This window comes from Scyliorhinus torazame, chromosome 2 (genome assembly GCF_047496885.1).
Source record: "Scyliorhinus torazame isolate Kashiwa2021f chromosome 2, sScyTor2.1, whole genome shotgun sequence".
In the NCBI taxonomy this organism is placed as follows: Eukaryota; Metazoa; Chordata; class Chondrichthyes; order Carcharhiniformes; family Scyliorhinidae; genus Scyliorhinus; species Scyliorhinus torazame.
Window position 1 is genome coordinate 351,037,110 of NC_092708.1, and position 21,027 is coordinate 351,058,136.

A 21,027-nucleotide genomic window follows, 5' to 3' on the forward strand; every position below is an offset into this window, starting at 1 on the left:
CTGACTTCTGCACAGTGCAGATTTCAAATGGCTGAGATTGCAAAAGCTGAGTAATGCGAGTTGCAGCCTAAGCACATTGGATCTGCAGCTGTTAAGATGTCCTCGCAAAACATCCTACAACATTAAAAAAGTTTGTCATATTAATAAATGAAATGAAATGACTTGTGGCACTCCAACTTGCCACATGACCACACTGCAGAGCTCAAAGGTTATACTAAAGTTAAAGCTACTCTTGTTAGTTATTACTTTTTTAAAAATAAATTTAAAGTACCCAATTCAATTTTTTCCAAGGGGCAATTTAGCGTGGCCAATCCACCTGCACTACACATCTTTGGGTTATGGGGGCGAGATCCACGCAGACACTAGGGAGTATGTGCAAACTCCACACGGACAGTGACCCAGGGCTGGGATCGAACCCTGGTCCTCTGCTCCGCGAGGCAGCAGTGCTAACCACTGCACCACAGTCCTGCCCTCCTGTTAATCATTAATACTGCTTGTTCAACTGTCATGGAAGTCATGGTAGCTGAGTGTGAGGCAATGAACATTACCAACACATTGCACTTAACAGGTGAATCTGCTCTCTTTTAAAAGTTTTGCATAATAAAACTCCCATTGTCTGATTTGGCCAGCTGATGCTTTTTAATTGAAATTGGGTCTCTTGTTGATGGGCAGAAGAATATAATTTTTCTTCAGTTGTAAAAAAAAAAATCTCTCTGCAGCCTTACAAAGAATGCTGCCTCCTGTCCATACAAGATGAGCTGCGATGGATTTTTCATGTCCAGAGTAAGCTGAATCATTGCTGTTTGCTGGTAATCCTACGGTTGTGGGGAAAGAGTTGGAAAAGTTGCTCTCCAGAGAGCTGGAATTAACTCACTGGACCAAATAGCCTCTTACTTTGCTGAAATTACTAAGTATATTTTGCTAATATTCTCCACAAAACATCATCAATTTTACTTGTTTGCCAGGAAATCTTTATTTGACACAAGGAAAAAAATCTTAAAAACTTGACAACTTGTTTTTATGAGAGAAATATATAGTTCCAAAATATCACTGATTTTGAAATGTAGGTGGATAGTATCTTGAGCAACAGTTCCCCCTATTGGTCATATACTCCCAAGCTTGAATGGTAAATAGCGATAAATCTGTTATTGCTGTACATAGGAAATAACGTTAAATTTAAATAAACTTGTTCCACTATTGACATTGACATTTTTCTGCGAAGAAACATTATGGATATACCAATAAATGCATTGACTGTTCTTAGCCAACCTTATCGCATCCACTCACATACAGAGAATAAAATTACAGTCACATTGGTTACGATTTCTCTTGTTCTTCTGAGCAACATGCACTCTGTTGTCAGTTAAAGTTCGAAACTGCTTAATTACTGCTTCAGTTAGATGTGGATTGTTTGAAATTACAATTTCCTTTAGAAAAGCCAGCTCCACGAAGCCGAACAAAATATCCGGTTTCAACAAATTACACCCGCTGAAAAAGGAGAAAAGAATCAAGTGGTTTAGTAAGAGTTCACAGAAACTAAACAAAGTTCGAAAATTTTTCCTTCATTCATAAAATTAAGCAACTGGTTAGCAAAGAACTTCCAAAATGAAACGATAATGGAAAAAATTCCCATTCTATGCTACCACGAGAACTCATTACTCACGTTTTACATATGAACATGGCAAAACAGGGAAAGACCGTTCGCCCATCAAGTTTGCTCTACACTCAGGCAGCACGGAGGCACAGTGGTTAGCATTGTTGCCTACGGCGCTGAGGACCCGGGTTCGAATCCCGGCCCTGGGTCACTGTCCGTGTGGAGTTTGCGCATTCTCCCAGTGTCTGCGTGGGTCGCCCCCACAACCCAAAAGATGTGCAGGATAGGTGAATTGGCCACGCTAAATTTCCCCTTAATTGGAAAAAATAATTGGGTACTCTAAATTTATTTACTTATTTTTTTAAAGTTTGCTCTACACTCATGATGCCTGGACCATCACGGCTGGATACTTCCCACTCCCACATAAACTCCTGGGAAAGACAAGAAACCAAAAAAATCAGCGCAAATAAGGGGGGTGGGAATTGCTACATCACAATTGTTCAAAATCAGTTTCTACTGGCAACGTGAGACTCGAACTAAATCAGCATTTTTTAATAGAACAGATTTCTTGCATGTAATAAATAGAACAAAATAAAGCACATCTACATTATTGGAAGTACAGCTACATCCAATCGTTCAATACTGCATCGAAAATATTTTTTTAAAACTCTATAGATTTGGTTTCCTGACTTTTGAGAATCACGTATTTTCACATAGCAAATTCTATGGTAACCAAATCAGAATTAATGCTAGATGGGCAAACCACAGATATGATGCCCATTTGCCACCCAGCCTGAAATTAATCCCCTTATGATGCATGACTGATTGTATGTAAATAGAGTACCCTTGATCTTGAACTAACTAACTGGTGTTTGGCTCTTTGATAGATAGCCGGCTGCAACTTGTGGTGGTATCGTTCAATACCTGGCGACTCTTAAGCATTCGGACATAGACAATATAGAAAGAAGGCAAATTCACTGATTGCCCTAATTGGAACAGAGCCACAGGAAAGACCTAGTCGTAGAGAAAACGCATAACAGTTTGCTGCAACAAACAAGTGTTTGCAAGTTAGCAAGGTCGTCCAGATTTTAAAACAGCAGTCGAGCCAGGGTTTCCCCTCATAGTTCAGTGGGCAAACGTGTAATGCTGGTGTGACATTTAGCCATTAGACCAGGATAAGCTCAGATTTGAACCCTGGTCTTTGCAAAGTAACTTCAGAAAAGGTGGAAGTTAGATTTGCTGCAGTGTGCTAGGCTAAAAGATGAAAAAATGTCAATCACCCACAATCTCCTATTTATGCATGTGCACTTAAAACACATAATATACTCATACAATGTAATTTACCATGTATAATGTCATTTACCTAAGATCAAGGCTCTGCAGAAAAGGAAATTGTTTTGGCAATTTCTTTAACATTATTTCAGTTATACCACCGCACAGCACCAAACCTAGATATTTAAGAGTTTTTCCTGAAGAATCAGATAGAAGCTGTACATCCACATTAGAGAGTCTTGTATTTATCAAATTCAAGCTTGTGAGGTCCGAAGGTAAAATCTTCACATACTCAGCAAGAGGTCCAGTCCCTGGGAAGGTACATAATTTAAATAATGAATAGGTGAATCCATTTGAAAAATCTTCCTTTGCAACTGCAGTGCTCATATATTATGCACATATATATCTTGCAAATCAGCAGCAAAAAGGAAAAGAGCATATAGTTTGTTAAAATATAGATAATTTTGTAACTCTTTAGTTTGAAGATAAAGAAAGAAAATATTGGACACACATGTAGGTCAAATCAGCATCTGAAAGACAAAGCAAGTTAATGTTTCAATGGGTTTCTTCTTCTATGAAAAGGTCCGACCCTAAATGTGCTTTTTAAATTTCTTTGGTGGGTCGCAGGCATCGATAGGTAGCAAGGCCAGTATTTGTAGCCCATCCCCAACTGCCCTTGAACTGAGTGGCTTGCTGGGCCTTTCAGGGGGCAGTTAAGAGTTAACCATATTACTGGTGACCTGGAGTCACATGTAGGCCTGATCAGATAAGGATGCAGATCACAAAATCCCTAGTGCAGGAGACCATTCGGCCCATCATATCTGCAACGACCGTCCGAAAGAGCACCCCACCTAGGACCATTTCCCATCATATCCCCATAATTCCACCTAACCGTTGGACACTAAGGGGTAATTTAGCATGGCCAATCCACCGAACTTACATCATATAAGGCAGGAAACCAGAGCACCCGAAGGAAACCCACGCAGACGTGGGAAGAACACGCAAACCCCAGGCGGTCACCCTAGGTCATAATCAAACCCAGGTCCCTGGAGTTGTGAGTCAGCGGTGCCGCTTCTATTTCCTTCTCGAAAGGATAGTGAACCCGATGGGTTCTAATGCGAATCGGTGATAGTTTTCTGGATTTAAAAAAAAATTAATAGAGTTTAAATTCCATCTGCTGGGGTAGGAATTGAAATTGTGTACCCAAAGCATTAGCGGCACGGGAGCACAATAGTTAGCACTGTTGCTTCACAGGGCTAGGGATGTGGGTTCAATTCCCGGCTTGGGTCACTGTCTGTGCGGAGTCTGCACATTCTCCCCATGTCTGCGTGAGTTTCCTCCGGGCGCTCCAGTTTCCTCTCACAGTCCAAAGATGTGCAGGTTAGGTGGATTGGCCATGCTAAATTGCTCTTAGTGTCCAAAAAGTGGGGTTACTGGGTTAAGGGGATAAGTTGAAGGTGCGGCTGTAATTGGGGTGTTCTTTCCAAGGGCCGGTGCTGACTCGATGTGCCGAATAGCCTTGAACTGAAAATGTTGTGATTCTATGACTAGCTTGGGTTTCTGGATTACTGTTATCACTATGCTACCATCTCCTCTACACATTCCACTGAGCTATCAGTGGATAGAACTCCAACTTTTTAACCGGAAGGTTGTGGATTCAAGCATGAGCCCAGAACTTTGGAACAGAATATTACAGCACAGAAGATAACCATTTTGCTCACTGTGCCGATGCCAGCTCTTGGTAAAGCTAATCAGTTAGTTCCATTAGACTGCGCTTTCCTCATTGTGAAGTAAATTATTTCCCTTCCAAGTATTTATCCAAGTCTCTTTTGAATATTACAACTGAATCTGCTTCCACCAGGTAGCACATTCCCGATCACAACAACTCACTTTGTTTAAAAACAACCTTCTTGTTACTTCTAGTTCTTTTGCCAATCACCCAAATCTATGTCCTCTAGCGACCAGTCTGGATTGGAAACAGTTTCTCCTCCTCTACTCTAGTATAATCGTTCAGTATTTTGAACACCTCTACCAAATCTCCTCTCAACCTACTCTGATCGAAATAAATAATTTAGGCTGATGCTTCAGTGCAGCAAGAGTGTTTTGCAAGTGCCATCTTATAAAAGTTAAATCAAAATCCTGTTTCTGCTCAGGTGAACCTAAAATATTTTATGTTGCTATTGAAGAAACATTCCTCCCTCAACCAATATCATCAAAAACAATTAATATAACAAAGTGCTGGAAAAGCTCAGCTGGTCTGGTAACATTTGTGGAGAGAGCGGGAGAGGGGAGGAAGCGAGAGAGAGAGAGAGAGAGAAGAGCGCAAGAGAGAGAAAGGGGAGAGAGCGAGAGAGAGCAAGTGAGAGAAACACACACACACACACACACATACACACACACACACAGAGTAAACATTTAAAGCACCATAAGATTCTTTGGAACCAAGGACTCTTCGGTAAAGAATTATACAGACTCAAAACATCAACTATGTTTCCCTCTCCACAGATGCTGCCAGACCTGCTGTGTTTTTCCAGCATTTTGGGGGTTTTTTCCCCCAGATTTTCAGCATCCAGAATATTTTATTTTCATCATCAAGAACAAATTATTTAAGTTATTGTGCACGACTTGACTACTATCTTTGTCCACATAACAGTTACTGAATTAAAAAATGAGTATAATGAACTTTGGTCAAAGCCAATCTTCTTCGAGTAGGCTTGTAGGGTATCTGTGAAAAATTTCCACTGGCTGCCCTGTGGTATTTGTCCAGCCACAAGCTGAGAGCAGACTTCAGAACGTTAATACAGTGGTATGTTGATGCAAATCAGATTTTGTGGTTAGCTATAGATGATAGATAAAAGGTTTAATTGAGAAATCATTAAGAATAATTTACTAAACCATATTAACCATGAGAGTGAGGAAAGCTGACTAGCTGGGAACTAATCAGATAAGGTTCTAAATTCTCACATTTTGCAAGTTGCTCGAGACTGGCCAGAGACCAAGGCCAGTGACAAGAGACTCCATTGTATGCAGCTGTCTTCCCAGGCCTGGACAGTTGCGTTTCCATGGTAACAGTCAGTCAGAGTCATAATGACTTTTTGAAAACTGTTAATCTAATTAATGTTAGAGATATAATTGGCAAGCCAGGGTCTGGAAAATTACACCAAAACACTTATCTTTTGAACTGACAGACAGACACAGTTTGGTCGAATTGAGTGAATTCTAAATTAGTTGAAGCCAATCTCAGCTGTAAAGAAGGCGAAACTTTAAGATAATGATCTTCTTAAAAATCACTTGTCGTGATGGAAAAATCCATTCTGGAATCAATCTATCACTTTCTGAAACCTATGTCTTGCTGCTGCCTTTGCTATCGCCATTTTTCTTTTGTTTCAATCAATCCGCAATTTTGTACTGTGTCATGATTTGAAGAATTACCACGAGTTGTATTTTAAACTCAATCAGTGTATTCGCTAAAGACAATCAATCTGACCTAAGTTTGTATTGTAACTAAGAGTTTACCAGGAGACACTAAAAGCTGCCAATAAAATTCAACGTAACTTTGCCAAAAAAAGCACAGCCTGAATCTATATTATTTGGGAACGAAGAAGGGATAACGCATATCCAGGGTTCGGAATAGACACAGAGATCCATCATATGTCCAGTGCAGTTGTCACGTGAGAATGGTCACCTCTGTGCTCAGGACACCTACTTCCTGGAGAATGCTCATGTTCACATGGCAATCCATCCAGGTGACACATAGCATCTTCTATAGGCAGTGCTGATGGTATCTCTTGCGATTTCTCAGCATTTGGCAATACATCACCCAGGTTTTGCAGCCATAGGAGTATCGGAAGGAAGTCTGCAAATGATGGTTGTGAAGAAACATCTATGCAGCTTCACAAAGAAGGAGCTCATGCATTAGATCCTATGCAGGAACTCCATGTCTATGGGTACTGACTGGGACACGTGGTTACTGGGATAATAGAAGTGGTCAACTGTCTCCACGTGGCACCCGCAGCTGTGATGCTACAGGAATTTGGTGCAAGCCCCAGTTTTGGCCTTGTGATTCTCTGCAATGACACGAAGATTCCAGTAGAATGGGTTATGCAAGTGTAAGTAGGCAGTCCAGTGGTATTAAGGCAAGGATGTTGCCTGCCCTGAATAGTAGATTGGTAATTGTCACATTCATTCTTGTTTCCCTTCTTGGAGATAGAAACAATTTTGGCATCCCTTAGATCTTCAAGGAGCCTTGCTTTATGTCAGATTTGCCAGAGGTATAGGCTCTGCACAACGGAATGCTGGTCCAGCTTATTCACCTCAGCAGTGATACCATCTGGGCAGGCAGCCGTGTTATTTCCAGCTTGTGAAATGGTTCAGCAAATTAGTTGATAGGTAGGGTACGGAGATGGTGCAGGGGAGTGGGCCTCGGGAGCTTGCTCTTTCGGAGGGTTGGTGCAGACTCAATGCATCAAATGGCCTCCTCTGCACTGTAGCGATTCTATGAATTTCATCCAGGGACTGAAGTTCCACAAGGACTTTGTCCACTAGGCGCTGGTGTACAAAGACAAGAGCGGTGTCCAAGATAATGGAGTCATAGAATCATAGAATTTACAGTACAAAAGGAGGCCATTCGGCCCATCCAGTCTGCACCAGCCCTTGGAAAGAGCACTCTACTTAAGCCCATACCTTCACCCTATCCCTGCAACCCAGTAACACCACCTAACCTTTTTGAACACGAAGGGCAATTTATCATGGCCAATCCACCTAACCTGCACATCTTTGGACTGTGGGAGGAGCCGGTGCCCCTGGAGGAAACCCACGCAGACACGGGGAGAACGTGCAGATTCCGCACATACAGCGACCCAAGCCGGGAATCGCACCTGGGACCCTGGAGCTGTGAAGCAACTGTGCTACCGTGCTGCCCTTGTTAAGAGCCTCAAAATGCTCTCTCCACTTGGTCCTGATGAAGTCGCTGTCTGTGAGCAGGTGAACCGGTCCAGCAGCTGGGACCAGTGTGGGGTCAGATAGGCGTGGACCATCGACTTTTGTAGCCTGTTAGAAGCTTAAGTCAGGATAGTGATGAATCTCCCTTTGGTAGCTGTCACCTTCATGTGCGAACATTGAGTGGGTGCGAAGTTCATGATCCACCTGGTGAGACAGTGGTCAGTCCAACAGTCACCAGTACCAGGAATCACTCATGATGTGGATATCGGTTCCATCTTGGGCAGAGGCAATGACATAATTTTATCAGATACCATTGTTGGCAACTGGGGTGCTGCCAGTCAATCTTGCACATGTCAGGTTGGCGGGACATGGTTTTGCTAATAAGGAGCTCATGTTCCATGGATTTATTCAAAAGTAAGATGCCGATGGAGTTCAAGCATCCTACGTCCTTTCTCCTGGTCATCACCTTCCAGAAAGAATAATCCACTACATTCACTTAAAGAATTAGCAGGATTAGGCCATATGGCCCCTTAACCTTAAGATCACAGCTGATCTTTAACCTCAAATTCACTTTCTAACTCAATCACCATATCGCTTGATTTTAGGAGGCCAAATATCTATCAATCTCAGACTTGAACATACTCAACAACTGAGCATCCACAAATTTAGTTATCGCTGAGTAATACAGAACTTGAATTTTGCTGGAATGAGAGACATGCTGTCAAAGTTTTTAATCTTGTACTCATCAGGACAAATGCAAGAATGACAACTTTCAAGCAATCACAACAATTTAAAGTACTGGAGAAATGAGTGCTGATTGATTGACAAGTCGATTCTATTTAGCTAAAGTGCTGCCATGGTATGGGCAATACGGAAGAATAAGCTCCACTAGCACCTGGGTCATTCAAAAAAGATGAAAGGTTTTAACATATTTCATGTGTTTGCAGAGATTGGGACCCTGTATATGAATATACAAGACTTCTAACAAGAGTAAAGAAACCACCTTACGAGCTTGACTAATTATCTATTTTTGAAGGTTAGCATAGCTATTAGCACACTCGGGGTTGTTCAGCAATCGCGGAATCACATCTAACAGATGTTTTGTTTTGGGTTCTGCAAGAATGAGCTGGTTAAGTACAGCCTGTAGGGCAGCACGGTAGCACAGTGGTTAGCACTGTTGTTGCACAGCATCAGGGTCCCAGGTTCCATTCCCGTTTGAGTCACTGTCTGTGCGGAGTCTGCACGTTCTCCCCGTGTCCATATGGTTTTCCTCCGGGTGCTCCGGTTTCCTCCCACAAGTCCCGAAAGGCGTGCTCGTTAGGTGATTTGGACATTCTGAATTCTCCCTTAGTGTACCCGAGCAGGCGCCGGAATGTGGCGACTAGGGCCTTTTCACACTAACTTCACTGCAGTGTTAATGTAAGCCTACTTTTGACAATAATAAAGTTTATCATTATTCTGCCTATTACGAGCAACTGAGCATCTACGCGTGCTAGAAGCAGCATACAATCACATTCTCTGCAACAAAAGGAATATGTTCTAGCCTTGTGCCTTTTTAAAATTACCAGGGAGTCTATAGTTCCCCATTGCTTTCTCCATGGCAACGCCTCGGCCAATGTCAACTTGCCAACCAGTCAGCGTCCTTTTTTCCTGCGGTATAAGTAATAGCGATTGTTTGAAATTTTGTATTAGTGTTAGCCCTGATGAGAGCAAGACGTAAAACTCGGCAACATTTCTCTTTTCAGCAATATTTAGATTCACAATTCTTCGAATGACGAAATGTTTCCTCATCACAGGCCTAAATGGCAGACCCCTTTTCCAGAGTTATTTATATCGTACTTATCTATCACAAACAGCAAGATTCAAAATATAAAAGAAAAATCAGTGAGATTTTCTATGCGGTTTACTGCCTGACATGACCAGACCCATGTCCATTTCGTGGCAATCTGGTGTGGTCACTAAATCTTTCTGTCGAGCAAGGCCTTACACAGGGATTTTATATTTTATTTTGAGTATTATTCTTCTGCAATCATTAATCTGTTTAAAACAAATTAACTACCCTTTAAATTGCTTCTCTATCTTTAACAGCCTTTGGCCTACCAGGCACCTCTGAATGTTCTGCTCTTCTAATGCCAGCTACTCGCGTATTTCCCCCAACAATCCCAACCCAGCATCACTGCCCCCATCCATTCACCCCATCACTGCTAAATGTGTCTTCAGATTCTTAGGATCCATGTTTCAGAATTTCTTCCCCAAAAATCGGTCTCTTCACCTTCTCTTTGTTTCAGCATTCATTTCTTCCTTGGGCTTTTCTTAACTACCTTGCTCCTTCTCTCTTTACGTCTAAAGGAACTAGATAAATGCAAATTACAACTGTTAAATGGTGTAAAAGTCATATTACAATAATGGCAATCAGAGATTGTGCCAAAATGTTTTCTTCCAGGATACAATAGAATCTCTACAGTGCAGGAGGCCATTCCGCACAAATCCTCGGCCAGAGGACTCTACCTCTGTCCACTCCCCCGCCGAGAAAATGGAAGCAGCTCTCTTCTGTGATTTGGCGCCAAAAGCACATATGTATAGGGTGTTTGACGTCAAGTGTACGTGCAGGACACATGACCTGCTCACTGCTTATGGTCGGATGGTTGCACACAGCCTCATTTCGTTCTCATTTAAAAGCCAGTACCGGCCACCATTCTCTATTTAAATGCCGGTAGTAGCTGTTGCGCGCTCCTGCGATCAGGACTACCATGGGAACACTGCAACCGATCGCATGACCCTCCCGACACCCGCCAGCGACCCACCTGCAGGTCGTGACACCCACTATGGATAAACCCTGGCCTAAAGGACGAAACTTGGTTTAAAATAAATATTTGACTGACAGTGGCAAGTGTACAATGGTGTTCCATTGAGCACTTCAAAATGTTCAGTAGTCCTGCAGACTGCATTGACCCTTTAATTAGAACCAAGTTCAATGATTACAAAAAATCTTTTAATAAAGAGCAACAATGCGAGTGAATTTTAAGATGTACAGTGAATGAGCCAAAACTAGAATAAATTGAGACTCATGGCTCATCAGCACATTCAAATATTCACCAGGAAATCAGTCAAAGCATCATATCAAAAATAATTTTGAATATTAGAAGGCTCACTAAAGTTTACTAGATTTCTTGCTTTAAAAAGGAACAGCTTATACACAGGATAAATTTATTTACAAAAAATCTACTTACAAGTAAGTTCCAATTCAATGATGCTTGGCAAGCTCTTCAACATGCTGTGCACAAAATTGCTGTTCATTGATACTGGTAGCTTGCTGAGGCTCACAGAGAGGTTATAGACATTTAACAGCTGCTGGAGTGCTGCCTCAGACAGCGGACCGTTTATGCTATTCAACAGGCTCAGCTTCTCTAACTGAAGATGGTGAACACAATGTGGTTCAAAACCATTACATTCTGAAAACACAAATATTGGTTTTTGAATCATGTGCTCTATAGCTTTTTCCAACTAACATTCAGTATTCATTAAACTAACAGAGCTCCTATGACATTGTTCATGGTTAATCAATGACTTTTTAAAAAAAATAAACTTGGGAGTACCCAATTCTTTTTTTTCCAATTTAGGGGCAATTTTGAGTGGCCAATCCACCTAACCTGCACATCTTTTGGGTTGTGGGGGTGAAACCCACGCAGACACGGGGAGAATGTGGAAACTCCACACAGTCAGTGACCCAGGGCCTCAGCACCGGGACCTCAGCACTGTAGGCAGCAGTGCTAACCACTGTGCCGCCCTATGGTTAGTCAATGATAATATTTTACTACATCAGTTGAATTATACCATGTTTTGTACTGTATAGTGTATTATTCCACTGCTAAGATGCAATTGTATTAATTTCAGATCACAAAATCTAGTTTGCGTAGACACATCCTGCTGTCCGATTCCTTGCTCGGAATACTCTAGCTTTGTGAGAAGCAAGAATGGAACCCAGTAAGAATGGCATAAAACTGTTTGGAGAATTCCTAATGGTTTGCTCTCCAGGATCATCCTCAAATCATGGTTATTTTTGACAGCGAAGAGGGACATTTTTTAAAAAATCATTCAAGGGACGTGGGCTTCGCTGGCGAGGCTAGCAATATTACCCATCCCCAACTATCCTTGAGAAGGTGGTGGTGAGCTGCCTTCTTGAACCGCTGCAGTCCATGTGACATGAGGTCAGGAGTTCCAGGATTTTGACTTTGTGACAATGAAGGAACGGCATTATATTACAATGTCAGGATGGTAGTGGCTTGGAAGTGAACTTCGAGGTGGTGGTGTCCCTACCTATCTGCTGCCCCTGTCCTTCTAGATGGCAGCGGTTGTGGGTTTGGATGGTGCTATATAAGGAACCTTGGTGAGTTCCTGCAGTGCATCTTGTAGATGGTGCACAGTGCTGCTACTGTGCATCGGTGGTGGAGGGAGTGAAGTTTGTAGAATCGATCCCAATAAAACAAGCTGCTTTGTCCTGGATGCCATCACACTTCTTGAGTGTTGATGGAGCTGCACTCATCCAGGCAAGTGAAGTATATTCCATCACACTCTCGACTTGTGTCTTGTGGATAGGTTTTGGGCAATCAGGAGGCGAGTTACTCGCTGCAGGATTCTAAGCCTATCACTACTCTTGTAGTCGCAGTACTTGCATGGCTAGTCCAGTTCAGTTTCTGATCAATGGTAACCCCCAGAATATTGATAGGGGTTACCATTGACTAGAAACTTAACTGGACTAGCCATATAAATACTGTGGCTACAAGAGTCAGAGGCTAGGAATCCAGGAGAATATGTGATTTAGCCAGATCAGTTGATAGTTACATCAGTTGTATGCCAGATGCATTCAACTTTAATCATTTAACTTGAAGGAATGAACCTGTACCAGCTGGTCTCAGTGGGATGGGAAACAGTGAATATTTAGTCCTGAATGGACACACAAATCAACACATATATTGCAAAAATGTAAAGACTAGACAGTTGGGAGCTTCAGAATGCAGTTGTACGTAATTTGTGATGAGATTTTCTTTCCAGTGGAGAACACAAGAAGGTTGAGGTGAAAGTGGTTAGAGGGAAGAATTTTCGTTTTAAATTAGTTTACAGGATGTGGGTGTCGCTGGTTAGGCCAGCATTTATTACCCATCCCTAGATGCCCTTCAGAAGGTGGTGATGAGTTGCTTTCTTGAATCACTGCAGTCCTTGAGGTGTAGGTACACCCACTGTGCAGTTAGGGAGGGAGTTCCAGGATGTTGCTCCAGCGATAGTAAAGGAATGGCAATATATTTCAAAGTCAGGGTGGTGAGTGGCTTGGAAGGGAACCTCCAGGTGGTGGGGTTCCCAGGTATCTGCTACTCTGGTCCTTCTAGATGGTAGCGGTTGTGGATTTGGAAGATGCGATCTAAGAAACCTTGCTGAGTTACTGCAGTGCACCTTGTAGATGGTACACTCGGCTGCTACTGTTCATCGGTGGTGGTTTGGATGTTTGTGGAAAGGAGGGCAATTAAACGGTCTGCTTTGTCCTGGATGGTGTCGAGTTTCTTGAGTGTTGTTGGAGCTGCATTCATCCAGGCAAGTGGAGAGTATTCCTTGTAAATGGTGGACAGGCTTTGGGGGTTCAAGAGGTGAGTTACTCACCTTGGGATTCCTAGCCTTTGACCTGCCCTGGTAGCCACAGTATTAACTGTGGTAGTTATAGTACTTGTGGTAGTGGTAGCGGGTAGTCCAGTTCAGTTTCTGATCAATGGTAACCCCCCCAGGATGTTGATTGTGGGGTTTCAGGTAATGCCATTGAATGTCATGGGGCGGTGGTTAGATCCTCTCTTGCAGGCGATGGTCATTACCTGGCACTTGTGTGGCGTGAATGTAACTTGCCACTTGTCAGCCCAAGCCTTTTATTGTCCAGGTCTTACTGCATTTGGACATGGACTGCTTCATTATCTGAGGAGTGACAAATGGTGCTGAACATTGTGCAGTCATCCGCAAACATCCCCACTTCTGACCTTATGATGCAAGCAGCTGAAAATGGTTGGGCCTAGGACACTACCCTGAGGAACTCCTGCAGCGATGTCCTGGAGCTGAGATGATTGACCTCCAACCACCACAACCATCTTCCTTTGCGCCAGGCTGCACCTACCGCCCCGATCTTTCAACCCCGCTCCACTGCTTCCGAACCCCAATGCCCCTACTTACTTGATAGGGGATCCTTGATAACCCCTTAAAATGACAGGGCACCACCAGGCCCCATTCCCAGCACGGGCAACCTGGCACCTTGCCATTGCCAGCTTGGCAGTGCCCAGATGGCAATTAGATAAACTTATCAATTCACTCTGCCCAGATCCTGACCACCTGGGGGCCTTCAATGGCCTTGGGGGGCGGGGGAGAGAGAACCATCTTCCTATGTGCCTGGTATGATTCCAACCAGCGGAGAGTTTTCCCCATTGACTCCAGTTTGGCTAGGGCTACTTGATGCCATACTTGGTCAAATGCTGCTCTGATCAAGGGCAGTCACTCTCACCTCTGGCATTCAGCTCTTTTGTCCATGTTTGAAACAAGGCTGTAATGAGGTCATTTCCACAGTGCCTTTCCATGCCAAGTGCAGGAGATGCAACTCCTTCCCTTTTGCCAACTGTCCAAGACCCCAAATATTTCTTCCAGACAAAGTAACAATTTACTTATACCCATTTCAATTTAGCATACTGTATTTGCTGCTCACAAAGTGCTCTCTTCTACTCTGGGAAGACCAAACACAGACTGTGTGACTCCCATTCAGTCCACAAGTGTGATCCACAAGTTTCTAGTCACTTGTCATTTTAATTCCCCGCCTTGCTCCCACTCTGATCTTTCTGGCCTTGGCCTATGGCAGAGCTCCAATGAAGCTTAAGGCAAACTCGAGGAACAACACCTCACCTTTTAATTGGCCCCTATACAACTTTCTGAACTTAACATAAGAGTTCAACAATTTTAGGCTGGAACATCTGTCCCCATTTTATTTCCCATCTTTGTAGATATTGTTTTTTATCTTTTTCTTTTGTTTTCAGAAAGTAACTGTTCAAGATGCTGCCATTCACAGCTCCACCAGACACATCTTTGTTTCTTTTCTTACCCATTACCATTTCCTTTGGTCTTGCACGCTGAAACCTTTTGTCATTTAATCTCTCCAGCCTTCCACCCTATCACAGATCATCCCGTTTGGTCTGTTTCCTACTGTTCCCCCTTTCACTTCATTAAAACTACATCATCACCTTTTACAGTTCTGATGAAAGGTCATCAACCTGAAATGTTAATTCTGTTCATCTCCCCCGGATGGGTTTTGCCTTGATCAAGGTAAGGTGGCTTGCAGATGGGTAGGTCGCATCACAACTAAATAGAATTTGTTAAATTAATCATCGGGTCTTTTCCTGTCCATTAAGTCTGCATTTTCTTATAAAATCACTTGAACAATTCTTTCCAGTCTTTTTCTTACCTGTCGGTTTAAAAGTTGTCATTTCTGGTGGTGTAAAACACAAGGATAAATTCTCGCATTTGTCCACAGAACTCAGTGACAGCTCTCTCAGCTTTGGCAATCGAAACAAAACATATTGAAGTGATGTCAAAGAAGGGCTTTTCTGCCTAGCGTGAAGAGTCAATGCTAGCAATTTTGTCAATTCCGCAAGGTGACACAAAGAACTGTTCTGGATAAACACTGAAGTACATAAAACCAAGTGAGTCAGTTGTTTGAAGACAGCCACTTCTCTTAGCAGCTCTTGATCTAGCATTTGTAATTTGTTGTTCAGCTGTAATTTCTGCAAGTTTTTGAGCGATCTCAAAGTGCGTAAACGTTCCAGGTTCTTTTTTACATCAATAGTAACAGCTGTCAGGTCTGGAAGTAAATTCACCATTCCCTGCCATTGCTTTTGGGTCGCTTCCTTAATCACCACAGACCTTATTCGCCTCTTCCTTAATGTTCTCCAAAAAAGTGAGTTACAGCTTTGTAAACTTTTCAGGACAATAGTACGGTTTGTCCATAAGGTAGGATGATCAATTAACTGTTGCAAGTACTTGCAGGTTGCACGAATGTTTGCCTTCTCTTCAATTGTTAGATATCTAAATATCTCCAATAATATGTCCTGAGGTAGGTTTAACCAGTGATGACCTACTTTTGCCATACTGGTTGTAAAATCCTAACCTTTAATGCATACAATTCTTTGTACCTGTGGCAGCATTTTCTACACTCGCACCTATGGGAAAACAAGAACATATCTCAGTACTTAACAATGGCTTTTCAATGTATTATGATACTCAATTTCTTTGAAATTTAGATTCATTACTGTTCTCTATGCATTCTATTACACAAAATATATTTTCTGTTTGCAGACTTTTCTTTTTACAAATATACAACTTTGTCTTGGAACAACATGAAGGTGTACAAAAGAAGCGATGCATGTTTTTATTCGTTCATGGAATGCAGGTTGTGCCAGCATTTATTGCCCATCTCTAATTGTCCTTGAGGGGGCAGTTAAGTCAACCACGTTGCTGTGGATCTCGAGTCACATGTAGGCCAGACCAGATAAGGATGACAGATTTCCTTCCCTAAAGGACATTAGTGAACCAGATGGGTTTTTACAACAATCAACAATGGTTTCATGGTCATCATTAGACTTTTGATTTCAGATTTTTATTGAATTCAAATTTCACCATCTGCCATGGGGGGGGTTTGAATTTGGGTCTCCAAAGCATTATCTGGGTCTCTCGATAATTAGTCCAGTGGCAATACCATTATGCCACCGCCTAATAACAAGAGGCCAGAATTAGAGTTTTGGATGGCCTCATGTATACAGGGGGTAGAATACGGGAGCCCAGTCGGAAGCTCATTGGAATATTCAAGTCTGGAGTCAGGCATAATTTGAAGCAATTTTGCAAATTCTAAACCATAAAAAGTACTCAGATCAAATAAAAGTATTTATTCAAAAAGGCAAGCTCCAGAATGATCTTAAACAATGATCAAATCTAACAGCACTGGGCCTTTTGGCCATCGTACATGTATGTGTCAGCTCTATGAAAGACTTATCCAAATAATTCCAGCTTTCAGGTCATATATCCCAATTCCTTTTCAAAAATTATTACTGAGTCTGCAATCACCACCCTTGCAAACAGCTGTATTCCAGATTGTATCACCAATTGTTTAGAAAAATTGACAATCATCTTCCCTTTGGTGTCGCCTAATTAAAGGTCAGGAGAAACTGATTTTTTTGTTCACCCCTCATAACTTTCAACATCTGCATTAAATAACCTCTTTACCCTACCCTGTGGATACCAATCACAGGATTTCCAAAGGACTGAAGGCCCCTTTTTTGGTACAATTTCCTCCTCAAAATATTGCCTGCCCCTCCCGCCTAAAAACAATTCGTTTCCCCCCAACCCCCCCCCCCCCCCCAGAATGGGACACAATTCAGGCCTAACAGAGATCTGTAAAGGTTTTTGCATAACTTCCTTCTGTACTCCATGCCCCGGTTTGTAAAGCCATAGATCCCGAATACTTCATTTAAACGAGACAAGCGCAGTTTACACATTTTTTTGCACGACACGGAAAAACGTTTGGAGAAAGCGCGCACACCGACACACACGTCTCTCCCTCTCCTCTAACTGAGCTGACCCGACATCGAGGGGGAGCAAGAGTCCCTTCCCGCTGGCGCCGCGCGCCGTCCAGCCCACGCATGCGCGCGACACCGTGCATTGTGGGAGGAGGAGGCCGGCTTGTGGGGTCGCGTTCGCTCATTTGACGGCGAATTCTCGTCACGGATCCGGGCGCCAATCAGGAGCTCGAGGGCTGGAATTCGAAAGCTCCTAACGTCTTTTGGTTGAAGTTTCAAATGGTTGCCGCGCGGGCAAGGAGCGCGCGGGTGAGTAACGGTTGCTCAATTGTCCATGGAGCCCGGCAGGGTCGCGGGGAATCGGTTAACGACAGGGTGGACGGTTTAAATGGCGCGTGGCAGGAGGGGGGATATGTTGTGAGCTTTTGCGCAGATCCCGATCCCCCCCCCCCCAGCGCGAGCTGGGTCTGCACCGATTGCTCCCTTCAGTACAACAACAGCAAAAGAAAAATACTGGAACTAAGTAGGAAAAATAGTCAGAAAAATTGAAGTGGTTCATTTGCGTCCAGATATGGTTGACCAGGGGAAACAAGACTCGGGTCTGGCAGCAACAACAAAAGTCGCCCCCTCGAGTCCCCGTGCCTCTTCAGAGCTCAAGAGAGGGAGACGTCTGATTGGTTTTATGCTGCATAGGAGGTGGTTGGAGCAAAGTAGGTCCGTGATGGACGGGTGCTGTGGTGAAAGTAAATGATGTGGAGATGCCGGCGTTGGACTGGGGTGAGCACAGTACGAAGTCTTACAACACCAGGTTACAAGTCCAACAGGTTTGTTTCGATGTCACTAGCTTTCGGAGCGCTGCTCCTTCCTCAGGTGAATGAAGAGGTATGCTCCAGAAACATATATATAGGCAAAGAAGCAAGACAATGCTTTGAATGCAAGCATTTGCAGGTAATTACGTCTTTACAGATCCAGAGATAGGGGTAACCCCAGGTTAAAGAGGTGTGAATTGTCTCAAGCCAGGACAGTTGGTAGCATTTCGCAAGCCCAGGCCAGATGGTGGGGGGGTGAATGTAATGTGACATGAATCCAAGGTCCCGATTGAGGCCGTACTCGTGTTCGTGTGTGTGTGTGGAACTTGGCTATAAGTTTCTGCTCGGCGATTTTGCGTTGTCGCATGTCCTGGAGGCCGCCTTGGAGAACTGCTGAAGTGTTAACCGACTGTAAGGGAACATTCCTGCCTGGCGATTGTCGAGCGATATCCGTTGTCCACGCTTCGGGACATCCTTTCCTGCAGTGTATGAGGCAGACGAGGTTGGCCGAGTCACACGAGTATGTACCGCGTACCTGGTGGGTGGTGTTCTCGTGTGTAATGGTGGTACCCATGTCGATGATCTGGCATGTCTTGCAGAGATTGCCATGGCAGGGTTGTGTGGTGTCGTGGTCGCTGTTCTGAAGGCTGGATAGTTTGGTGCAAACAATGGTTTGATTGAGGTTGCGCGGTTGTATGAAGGCAAATAGTGGGGGTGTGGGGATGGCCGTGGCGAGATGTTCATCTTCATTGATGACGTGTTGTTGAAGGCTATGAAGACGATGTCGTAGTTTCTCCGCTCCGGGGAAGTACTGGACGACTGTAAAAGTAAATGACTCCAGATGCTGGCATCTGAGACGTGGACAGAAAATGCTGCACGACCTCAGCAGGGCTGACTGACAGCATCTGCAGAGGGAGGACTCTTCATCAGCTCTCCTCTCTCCCCATGGATGCTGTCAGTCAGGCCTGTTATTTTCCAGCATTTTCTGTTTCTGTTGCACAAAGCTGCATAGGACATCTGACAAATGAAGTGTTAGTGGCAATATGAGGGACTATGTAAGGTGATGTTAATGGCATAAAGGAAAGATAGCAGAATGTGTCATTGGGAGAAGAAATGTCAGTGCCCAGTGAAAGTAAAACTGAAGTCAAAACTTAAGACAGGTAGCCTTGTGGGGAGGAGTGGATAAATGTTGACCAGAACCACTTGTCTAACCTTGAGACTATTCCGAGTTGGGGGATTTGGATTAGTTCAGCAATCTCGGGGGGGGGGGGGGGGGGGGTGGAATCTCAGTGTACACACTTGGTATCTGCTATGTTTCGTGTCTATCCTTGACCAACATCTTGCTGAATTATAAGCACAGGTGTCCTGTGCAAGGCTCAGTCTGGGTGTTTTAATAGTTACTCTGGAGTTAGAAGTGTATTTTTTCCTTTAACTCTTTCAAAGTAATTATTGGGGCAAAACTGGCAGAACCATCCAAAGTTAGCGCTTTAAATTGCTTCAGTCCGATGGTTCCCAGCCCACTTGTCTAGGGCAAGTTAGCACTTCTGCACAATTGCCAGGGTAAACCGTCCAAGAGGGATTCCCCAGTGCATCATTGGAGTACCTGCTAATTGCAACCGTCGGTGGGGCACCTGGATGTTATGGAATTGTGTTGAATTCTGGGCATTGCAGTTTAAGAAAAATGTAAAGCCTTCAGAGAGGGTGCAGATGAGATCTATGAGAATTGTTCCAGGATTGCAGGACTTCAATTGAGGATAGACTGAAGAAGCTGTATTTATTCTGAAAGTCGAGAGGAGATTACATGGGTGTTCAAAATCATGAGGAGTCGAAATAGTAGAGAAACTTCACATTGGTGCGGATCCCCTCTGTTCGGACCGCCCCCCGCGCGGGCACAGCTGTCGTCGGGTGCATTTCCTCCATCTTGGGTGGTACAGTAGCACAGTGGTTAGCACTGTTGCTTCACAGTGTCAGGGGCCCAGGTTCAATTCCCAGCTTGGGTCACTGTCTGTGCGGAGTCTGCACGTTCTCCGTGTCTGTGGGTTCCTCCAGGTGCTCCGGTTTCCTCCCACAATCCCGAAAGACTTGCTGTTAGGTGAATTGGACATTCTGAATTCTCCCTCTGTGTACCCGAACAGGCGCTGGAATGTGGCTTTTCACAGTGACTTCATTGCAGTGTTAATGTAAGCCTACTTGTGACAATAACGATTATAAAGAGTCAAAACTGAGAAACAACAGGTTTAAAGTGATTGTTAAAAGAACATGATGTGATATGATTGAAAACCTTTTAATGCAGCAACTGATTATGATTAGGATTGCACTGCCTGATGGTGGAGGCAGATCATGCTTTTGATGAGCTAACGAAGAGGGAAAATTGCAGGGGAGTAAGACTAGCTGGTTGTCCTTGGGGTGATTTAAAACAGAAAATGCTGGAAATACTCAGCAGGTCAGGCAGCATCTGTGAAGAGAGAAACAGAATTGAAGTTTCAGGTCTGACCTTTCATCAGAACTCTCCTCAGATGTTGCCAGACCTGCTGAGCCGTGTGACCCCTTGGTGCAATAGCTGTTCAATGTTTCTGAACCTGAGCATTACAAAAATAAAATATTGTGGTAGCTGGAATGCCACAAGTGCTGCTATCCGAATCATTTTCTGTTTGACTGTGAGTTGGATAAACATTCATCAAATTCTTACAGGCATTGAATCAAAAATAGATTTATTTACATCATATTTTCGGTACTGGCTTGGAGGGCCGAAGGACCTGTTCCCGTGCTGTACTTTTCTTTGTTCTTTATAAGTAGATAATCATAGCCAAGTTTAGTGTGGTGA

General features: G+C 43.5%; 2 protein-coding genes across 9 annotated transcripts in view; one reads left to right on the forward strand and one right to left on the reverse strand.

Moving 5' to 3' along the window:
- Nucleotides 1-948: 948 nt before the first annotated feature.
- Nucleotides 949-17,535, reverse strand: LOC140403269 (uncharacterized). Of its 5 annotated transcripts, none has more exons than XM_072491054.1 (5): nucleotides 17,418-17,535; nucleotides 15,288-16,041; nucleotides 11,038-11,259; nucleotides 2,958-3,177; nucleotides 949-1,488 (listed from the first exon to the last, which is right to left on the reverse strand). In XM_072491054.1, the coding sequence occupies exons 2-5, from the start codon at nucleotides 15,967-15,969 to the stop codon at nucleotides 1,284-1,286; spliced, it is 1,329 nt and encodes a 442-aa protein (XP_072347155.1). In that variant the 5' UTR covers nucleotides 15,970-16,041; nucleotides 17,418-17,535; the 3' UTR covers nucleotides 949-1,283. The 5 variants fall into 5 exon arrangements, with proteins under 5 accessions (XP_072347155.1, XP_072347179.1, XP_072347163.1 ...); XM_072491078.1 differs by having other exon boundaries at nucleotides 17,457-17,534; XM_072491062.1 differs by having other exon boundaries at nucleotides 17,422-17,519.
- Nucleotides 17,536-17,589: 54 nt separating this feature from the next.
- mis18bp1 (MIS18 binding protein 1) overlaps nucleotides 17,590-21,027 on the forward strand; it is a 129,616-nt gene continuing 126,178 nt past the window's right edge. For 2 of the 4 annotated variants that reach the window (XM_072491100.1, XM_072491119.1), the window contains exon 1: nucleotides 17,590-17,703. The gene's annotated coding sequence lies outside the window, so the exon portion shown is untranslated. Of the gene's footprint in view, nucleotides 17,704-17,860; nucleotides 18,172-21,027 lie in introns of those variants that run through there. The other 2 variants (XM_072491138.1, XM_072491110.1) reach the window with 2 other exon arrangements.